Source organism: Montipora capricornis, chromosome 6, assembly GCF_036669925.1.
Source record: "Montipora capricornis isolate CH-2021 chromosome 6, ASM3666992v2, whole genome shotgun sequence".
NCBI lineage: Eukaryota > Metazoa > Cnidaria > Anthozoa > Scleractinia > Acroporidae > Montipora > Montipora capricornis.
Window position 1 is genome coordinate 34,243,792 of NC_090888.1, and position 10,000 is coordinate 34,253,791.

The 10,000-nt window shown below is 39.0% G+C and overlaps 1 protein-coding gene across 1 annotated transcript in view; it reads left to right on the forward strand.

Annotated features, from left to right (window-relative positions):
- The window catches only part of LOC138051976 (28S rRNA (cytosine(4447)-C(5))-methyltransferase-like), a 33,932-nt gene extending 25,313 nt beyond the window's left edge, over window positions 1-8,619 (forward strand). Inside the window, exons 18-22 of the mRNA XM_068898320.1 lie at window positions 387-476; window positions 726-848; window positions 1,276-1,373; window positions 6,604-6,725; window positions 8,302-8,619. Coding sequence (XP_068754421.1) covers window positions 387-476; window positions 726-848; window positions 1,276-1,373; window positions 6,604-6,725; window positions 8,302-8,474 — 606 coding nt within the window. The 3' untranslated portion in view covers window positions 8,475-8,619. The remainder of the gene's footprint in view (window positions 1-386; window positions 477-725; window positions 849-1,275; window positions 1,374-6,603; window positions 6,726-8,301) is intronic.
- Window positions 8,620-10,000: the final 1,381 nt, after the last annotated feature.

The following is a 10,000-nucleotide window of genomic DNA, read 5'->3' on the forward strand; positions in this document are numbered from 1 at the left end:
TAATTTTCGTATGGTGATCTGATCAGCCAATGTTGGATTAAATGTGATGCAATTAAACATTTTGGCCATTAAAACTGCTTCCAGAAGAAGTGAAGTTAAAAAACAGACATACAAGAGTGAAGGGCAAACCAAAATTGTCACTTATTAACCAGTGCAAAGATGAAATTACATGTGTAATCAGGCCTTAATTTATTTACTAGCAATTTGACTCTGTCCTCTTGCATGCCAAACACAGACTTGAGTGCAACAATAGTATCCACAAAAGACAACTCTTTTGTTTTTCTTCTTAAAGTACCTAAAGTATGTATATAAAATTTTAATACTACCGTAACTTTATTTCAAAGGAAATTATACATGTAAGCATTTCTTTTGGTCTGTCTCTGAAGTTGATTGCAGGGTTTGATCGAGTTCTTCTTGATGCCCCATGCAGTGGAACAGGAGTCATTTCTAAAGATCAGTCTGTCAAAACCAATAAGGTGCCTTTTTCTTATATTCACTGGATAATATACAAAAAAATAAAATGCAATGAAGCAATAGTCTTATGACAAGGGCTTGATTGTTTGTGGTTGAGCCCCCCAGTCTAACAGTATTGTCACCAGGGTAATCTAGTCAACCTAAAGGCATTGTTGTTTAGAGTGGTTGAAGTAAACAGTTTTTTGATATTTTTGTAGATTTGAACAGTGAATAGTAAAAGAATAATATTTTTACTATAATCCTTGTTGCAGACAGAAAAAGATATCCTGAGATGTTCGCATATCCAAAAGGAGCTTCTTTTATCAGCTATTGATGCCACTGATGCGAAATCCTCAACTGGGGGATACATTGTTTATTCTACCTGTTCTGTTTTGGTATGTCAGTTTCATTGTCATTGTGCAACAAATTATTATCATTTGCACAATCAGTTTCTGCTGCAAAATTAGTGACTAAGAGGGTTATGGATAACTGCCAAATTTATTACATGACTATTATTTGTTTTAATTTCATCTATCTGGAAAAGTCATTAAAACACTTGGGAAAGCCATGGATCTCAGTGTAAGATAGTTAACTTTACTGCTTCTACATTTCTGATATTTTAGTTCCTTTTAACCCATTCACTCATCAGCGCCCCAGGATGCTCCCATTTGACGAGTAAAATCGTCTGGCATTAGACAGAGTACAATCTGTTGAGTCTCAATCAATGGGTTAATGTTCCTAATATATTGATTAGGTCTCTTGACTAAGTTATTCCAGTTGTATTTTCAAAAAGTATTTAATCTATTCTTGATTAACATTTAGGTTGAAGAAAATGAATGGGTAATAGACTATGCCCTCAATCAAAGACATGTTAAGTTGGTTTCAACTGGACTGGAATTTGGAAAAGAAGGATTTGCCAAGTAAGATCTGGAGTAACTTGAATGACTTTTTTTACTCAATGTACCTTTACTCTGGATTAGTCCTATACATACCCTAAACATTACATGGGGGCCATTTTCAGAGCTTAGCCACAGAAAAAAAAAGAATAGATATACCTGTACATGCCTTGGTCTTGATCTTGTTTTTTTTGCCTTGAGGAAGTTTAAGTCCTTTATAATACTAAGATGAGCAATTCGCCAAACTAAACTGTATGCACAGTTGGAAAAATTCATCCCAGTGACTAGTATAAAGTATTAGTTTTGTGGCCTTGTTAGCTGTAAAAATATGATTACAAACATGTAGCTTGGTCAATGCCTCTCCTTTCATACAATATCAGGTGGTGAATACGAATTCAAAGTAAGCAAAAGATAGAGAAAATAACTAAGCAAATTAAAAATCAACAATACATCATGTATGTGTTTCAGTTCTTCTATTCCTTGGACAATAATTCAATAGTGTTGCCCTCTGCCATCCTCAGGAGATTCATCAATGAACAATGTCCTAAAAAGCTCTGAGAAAGAAAAGTACAATTGGTTATCATGCATTGTATGCCTAACCTCAATCTTAATGCTGACCATTTAAAATCAGTGCCTAGACTTAACAAGCATTGGGGTTTTATAAAATACTCATGAAAATCTAAGCTGCACTAAGTTCATCCCCTTTCCTCTAGGAGCAATTTACTAACCAATATATTACATGTACTTACTAATAATTGATGGGTTTTTGCTGATGTTTCCTACTATCAATTTCAACCTAGCTTAAAATAAAATGACCTACAGTCTCAGACATAATTAGTTGGGACACTTCATGCGAACGTCCTCTATTCCCTTCTCGTGCGTCCCCTGCCCCTCTCAATGTTGTTTATCGCAGTTCAGTCACCGAATCTTTCACAGCAACATTGAGAGGGAAGGAAGAGGCATAAGTGTCCCAACAATTATGTCTGGGACTGTGTAAAAGAGGAATTCTTGGTATGTGAGTACTCGGTAGCTGTATTGGCGGGAAATCGTATCATACTTGTGTGTGTACACGTATCAGAGCGACATTAAATGCTGGGAAAAATGAACGATTGTAAGCTGAAGAAGAAATCATTACACGAAATAAGTGTTCCCTTATTTTCTTTAAAGAGTGTAACGTTAACATTTCATAGACAAAACGATAAAGATATCAGCGGTCACGTTTGGGTTGAAGTAGCGATTGCGTGATACCTCAACAGTTTTTCACATGGTAAACAAAGATCTCTGGGTTAATTGAAAACAAATAACCCGCGCTATAGTAGAAGGTGGTTGTAGGTTGTTACTATTCCCAAAAGAGGGGCGGCGTTTATTGCACAGATACGTCGTACTACGTTTATGATGGAGTTTATCAATAGAGAGGCTGAAACATCTAGCGTCTGTGATGAGGATGATGGCCGTTGCAGTACAAGTGAGAGTTTGAGCGCACGAGATGTGAGGCGAGTTTACCTCATTACTTATAGTCAAGCAAACAGAGACATTGTCCCCACACGCGAAGCTTTCGCGCGTATTGTTTTAGACGCATTTGAGAATGCAGTTCCTAAGTCCAATTGTACAGTTATTCATTGGGTCTGTAGTCAGGAGAGTCATGTTGCTGGGGGTGTCCATTATCATATGGCCATGAAACTGAGTGCTCGGAGACGCTGGCTGCGTGTGAGAAACTATATTGACCAGGAGTACGGAGTGAAAGTGAACTTTAGCGACAGACATGAGAATTATTACACTGCCTGGAGGTATACAACGAAGGAAGATAGTTTAGCTGTACATTCAACGAATCATCCCGATCTGCAGAATATTGGGGCACCGATAACGACGAATGCAAGTACCGCGTTTGGGCGAGTCGGGTCGCAAATGGTGCCGATGGTGGGAAGAACAAGAAGCGGAAGAAAACACTTACAGTGTTTGAGGTGTCGCAAATTGCAGTTGAAAAAGGCATAAAAACGCGTTTACAGCTGGTAGCGTTAGCGAGTCAACAAAAAAGAGAGGGCAAAACTGACCTTGCCGAATTTATAGCAAACAGAGGAGCCAAAGCTGTTGAGGAAGCCCTTAGTGTAGGCTGGGAAATGGAAAAGGCTGAGTTGGACTTGGCACGCTCCAAATTAACAAGGGTGGAAATTCTTTATCGTGAGATCGGGAGCCCCTGTGTTGAGGGTTGCGGTGGCAGATGGCTGGAGATGGCTGGGCAGGTTTTGCAGCGTAATGACATTAGCCTCAATGACTTTTCGCAGGCAGTCAGAAATGTTTTGGAGCAAGGCCGTGGCAAGTATAGGAATGTCTTTTTGAAAGGACCCGCGAATTGCGGTAAAACGTTTCTTCTGAACCCGTTAAATATCGTGTTCAGAACTTTCACAAACCCCGCTACCACGACATTTGCCTGGCTCGGTGCAGAAACAGCAGAAGTTATATTTCTCAATGATTTCCGCTGGTGTTCTCAGATCATACCATGGCACGACTTATTACTGCTCTTGGAGGGGCAGAAAGTCCATCTACCAGCCCCAAAAAGTCATTTTTGTCAGGACATCGAGTTTGCCTCGGATACGCCTATTTTTTGCACAAGTAAAGAAGAACTGAGTTTGGTGAGAGGAGGAGTGCTTGACGAAAGGGAATCACAAATGATGAGAGTTCGGTGGAAGGTTTTTGCCTTCCACAACCAAATTCCCGAGGAAGAACAACAGATTATCCCTAGTTGCCCTCATTGTTTTGCGGAACTGATCTTGCCGCAAGTCTAGTGTACAGATGGTGTCACTGTTCAACGGATCACCATAACGGGTCACCATACTTTGCAGGTACTTTTTTCAAAATTCCCCTTGCATGTACAATGCAACACTAAAGGACAAGAACGTGGTGATTTTACTTAAGTGAAACTGCTTATTTTCATTCCATGTTGATACATGTAGGACGAGTTATTTAGATTTGGAGCATGGTGACACGGTTGTTCGCTTAATAAACAAACGAAAACATCTTTATTGAATTATACGATGGTGACCCGTAGACACGTGAGGTACAACATCTTCTTTTGGGGTTCTAAGGGCAGGTTTTAAGTCGTTTGATATGACTTGCTCGTTATACGTCTCCTCCATCATTTGTGGCCAAGTATTCTGTTGTATTACTAGTTCTTAAGCGATGTATTTTGTTAAAAACATTCCGAACCGGATGTCACCATTTGGTGCAAAGTGAATTAACATCGCGTGTAAACATTCCAAGACTTTTGAATGTCACACCTGCTTCTCGAATGATGTTGTAAAAGTTATTTGTGTTTTGCTCCCCCAAAAGCTGTTTTATCCATGGCAGAAAACGATAGATAATATTGAGCATAGCTGGGGAAAAAAATTCTTGAACCGTTGTGTGCACGCACAGGGACAAAGAAAAGTTGTGTTAAGTGCTTTAACTGTATTATTCCTTTGACTGAGACAGTTTTATTTCCGGTGCTTAACGTAAATAGTTCTCCTTCCCGGGAAAAGGTGTATTTCATTACAGCAATTGTCAAAGATTGTTTAGGTTGTTGATTAATTAAACATTTAGTATTTTATGCGACCCCCCTTTACAGCAATTAGTTGTAAAATACGCTTAGGCATGGATGATATGAGCTTATTGACAGTATCGATTGGTACGGAATAAAAGGTGTTAATAACTCGGGTCTTAAACGCAGGATATGATTCTCTGGTAATTTGTTGCTCAATAACTTGTTTCTGTAGTTTACGAGAAACCATAGGAAACAGGTTTTCGTGGCAAAGAACGTCAGCACATCTCGCAGGGAACTTGAGTAAATTTGCACGGGTTCTCCTCATGGCAGCTTTTGCCAAAGCGGAATTTTGACATGGACAATTGTCTTGAACAAATAAGTTCTCATTCCCCTTATCTGACAGCGTAAACATCGTCGGGAAATGTTCATCGATGAAATTGGCAAAAAAGCGCCCCGTCATTTTTTCATACGGATGACAAAGAATTACACCTTTATTGTAGGAGATAGCTACTACAAGTCTCACATATTTTCCACCTGTTCCTTCTTTTTTGCCTTTGGCCAAACAACCAGTTGTAAGGCCTTTGCCTCGTTTTCGCCAAATTCGTTCCTTCGGAGCCAAAGCCTGGTCTAAGGGATTTCTCTTATACGCATATGACACACAATCAAGATAGAAAGCCACACGTTTAGTCCAGATATCAGAACCGTGATCTTTTTTCATTTGTCGCGCAAACCTCAGCCTTTTCTTCATATCAAGGACCGTCAAGACACCTTTTTTACGCGCTTGTAGATAAAAATACCCTTGAGAATTTAGGAAACGGGACACTGTTCTCACTGATACCTTTTTGGAAGAAATTCCAGCTTCTAGCATAATTCTTTCACAAGAAAAGTTGCTCTCTTTCTCTCGAAGTCTTTTCATGGCTCTCAGAAGCCGTCTTCCGTCTCTCGAACTTAATTTGAACGGTCTTCCCCTTTGTCCTTGTTGTTTGTAACATGCTCTCATGGCAAGAATGCCTTCTTTCTTTATTCTCCACACGCTTCCCCTTGAAATGTGGCACATTTCGGCAACTTTCCGTATGGAGAAACCCTGAATTGTACACAGATAGTACACACGTGCTCTTGTGACACTATCAATGGGAAATTTAAAGACCATGCTGCAAACTCTCTATGGCAGTATTTTAAAGCTTGCGCTGAATACACTATTTGCGAACTGGATATTGTTAACATTAAGGGTTTCTTTATATACATTGCTTAATTCCTCCCCTTCATTAGAAACAGAACATCCCTAAACTTAGGAAGTCACAACGGCCCACATTAACTGCGCCCCCTTGTGACCCCAGCACAGTCTTATGTCGTAATGTGTCAACACGTACTCAAATTCTTTACATTCCTTCTCCAACACAGTCTCAGACATAATTAGTTGGGACACTTCATGCGAACGTCCTCTATTCCCTTCTCGTGCGTCCCCTGCCCCTCTCAATGTTGTTTATCGCAGTTCAGTCACCGAATCTTTCACAGCAACATTGAGAGGGAAGGAAGAGGCATAAGTGTCCCAACAATTATGTCTGGGACTGTAGGTTGAAACAAAATGACCTAGTTTGGTTGCAAATTAACCTAAGGAACAAAATGACCTGCAACACATATACATGTAGTTTTCACTTGCTGCTGTTGATATTCTGTCATGCCTTTCCTTTTTTCAACGTTTGTACAATAACAGTTATCATCTTAATCTTTCTTCAGATTTAGAGGAAAACATTTTCATCCATCCCTGAAACTTACTAGAAGGTTTTATGCTCACACCCACAACATGGATGGCTTTTTTGTTGCAAAGTTAAAAAAGTACTCCAACAAAATTATTTCAGGTAATGTCAAGAACTGTTATTCATAATCTTTTAACGAATATTTATGCGTTGAATGATACGGTTCTTGAAATTCAAATTCACCCTCCGCATACATGTAAATGGAATTGAAATAGACACCATCAACTGGACTCAAGGGAGTGCACACTAATTGGGACAGTCCAATAGTACTTTGAGGTTTTTGCCTATGGAATAGATTATTGGAACACTATACTTTGAAAATCATGGAATGATTTCTTGGAAAGATGCTGTGTGAAAAACTTTTTACTTGTATACTTGTATACCATAAAGACTCGCAGATAAGCCGCACTCGCAGATAAGCTGCACCCCGAGTTTAGCAACTCAAATTTTGGAAAAAAAGTTTTTCATGAAAAAAACTCGAAAGAAATCCAAAGTCGAGACCATGAAGTGTTCTGTCTTCATCCAAGGCACACTCACCAACAATGGATCGAGCTTTAAAGTCTTACCCGTAATTTTAGCTCTTTAGTAGAATAAACATCATATCCACCACTTATGACATATGATTGATAGTATTCTGGTATTTGTTCACAGGTATTTCTCCATTCAAGGCAGTTTTTCCATAGAACTTTAAGCGTAAATCTGTTGTTTTCTTGCATGCACTGTGCGAAGCTGTGTAACCAGGCATAATATCGGACGATGGAAGACTGGACACCGAAATTCACAGCACCTTTCCCAAATGGTCTCGCAGATAAGCCGCACCTACGATTTTGATCGCAAATTTTTGGAAAAAAGGTGCGACTTATCTGCGAGTCTTTACGGTAATCCCACTCAAAACAAAGGCAACCAATGGCCTCACCAAAACCACATTAGATATGGTCTTTCACAATAATATTTTACCGCCATTAAGATCAAGTAACAGGTGTTAAATGAAAGGTTTTACAATCGAACCTACTGGAAACTCGGAAAAATCTGAGCCCCAGATGGGATTCAAACCCACAATCCTCTGTGATCTAGTCATATGCTCTAACTGCTGACCTACTGGAGACTCTATGGTGAGCAAGGGTGAAATGTGGGTCTTTGACTCGAGCTGCATCACGCAGCTACAGAGTCAAATAACAACTGACAGCATAGCACAGTCACATTAAGGCATATCTACGATGTGGCCAGCCAACCACCCAAGTGAGCGAACCCACTGGAAAATCTGAAAACGCGAGCCCAAGATGGGATTCGAACCCACCTTTCATATAAAAAATTATGTGTAAATCAATCTCACATTCACTCACTTGGGTGGTTGGTCGGCCGCATTGTAGATATACCTTAATGTGACTGTGCAATGCAGTTATGAGGTATGCTGTCAGTCATTATTTGACTCTGTAGCTGTGTGATACAGTTCTAGTCAAAAACCCACATTTCACCCTTCCTCATCATAGCGTCTCCAGTAGCTCAGTGGTTAGAGCATCTGACTAGATCACAGAGGGTCGTGGGTTCGATTCCCATCTGGGGTTTGGATTTTTCCGAGTTCCCAGTGGGTTCAATTGTAATACCTTTCATTTAATATGTGTAAATCATTATCACATTCGCTAACAAGTGTTAGACAATTTTATTGTTTCTTTGTTAGAGACTACAAGTCAACCAAAAGAAAACATTAACAACGATTCCCAATCCAAAAAAGGAAAAGCAGATGGCAATCAAGCAGCAAAAGTAAAGAAAAATAAAAAGAAAGCAGAGGTCCCCAAGATTAAGAAGGGGATGAAAAATAATGTTGACAAGAGGAAATCAAAGAAAAGCTAGAGATCACATTCGGACAGGATAATAGAGCTATGAATGGCAGAATGCAAGAATCACAGTATGCACATGGATGAAGTACAGACTGCGTGACACTGGGTAATCCATTCACTGTACATTGAATATCCATTTTCAGGAAAGCCATGGCCTCCCATACAATGTATCAGACAATTTGACTCAAACAATGAGAAAAATGTTCTTAACATAAACAGAGGAAAAGCTGCATTTGTAAAATACTGGAGGTCAGAGAGTTTATTTTGGCCACAATTTTGATGCCCTTTTATTTCGGAAAGAATACCAGCATTAATTGAGCCGTTCAGCATGCCATTTGAGAGCAGATGGAGATATTTACAGTAGCTTAAAAAAAAAAACCTCATGGAAAGCTTTTTAACAGGTGGTACTCAGCGGTGTTGAGTGGATTAGGAGAACAGATTGTTTTTCATTGAAGTAAAATGAACACAACATAGTAGCTTACAGCTGTATGTTATGAGGCAAATTTGACCATGCCACATATAAGCTGACAACAGAACCAGGCACTACAGCTTCAAAAACATGGTACCGGTATGTAGGTTAGATAGAACTCTCTAGTAGCAAAAGGCAGGGAAAGCAACGTTGACATACATGTACCTGTCAGAGTTTTTTTTTCCTTTTAAATTTTTATTAGCACAGTACATGTAATACCGCAATACATGTACACTAAGAGTGCTTTCATTTTTTTTTTTTTAAATAAATAATCAGTTAGACATCAAGAAAAATAATTTTTTGGTTGTTGTGTGGTTGTAACATTGAACTCATTTGGGGGTGTTCCAACTTTTCTGAAAAAAGTCATTCAAGACAGCCATTCAGAAGGCATGAACTTGTCACATTTAGAAGATACGAGGGGTGGGGGGTAGGTAACCCTTGGAATGCTCCTCTGAGTACATCCCTGCAGGCAGTTTTAGCATAAAGAAAGTAGTACCGTAATTCAGAAAATGACTATTATTATTTTTCTTCTATGGTTACTCCTTGATTGAATTTACATTTGCACTATTTACAAATGAATGCATTTGAACATGATAGAAGTATTGATTTGTCTCTTACTTGAACTTCATCTAACGATAATAATTGATGAAAAGACGATGGACAGCTTTTCTTTCAAGTAATATTGCTTACAACTTATTAATAATTAAGCAAAAGAAGCCTCAAAAACAGACTAAAATGTCATTGGGAAACAACAAAAGATAACTCGAAAACATTTGTACATACTGTACCATCCTTTATCATAATTATCTCTCTGGCAGTACACACATTGTGACTGACCAACCAAGCAGGCCACGTTCTAGAGAACTTAAAAATTCAGTTTTGTTGCTTGATTTAAAGGGCATCTCCTGTGTCCCACCCAAGCCATAACTTAAAGGGGCTAGGTCACGCTGTTTTAGGTAATTTTGTTTAAAATTGTTAGTTATGAGCTCTAAACGTCAAATTGGCAGAGCAAGAGTCTTTCATTTGCAAAATCACGGCCACATAACAATTGAGAATGATTTTCCAGCTGT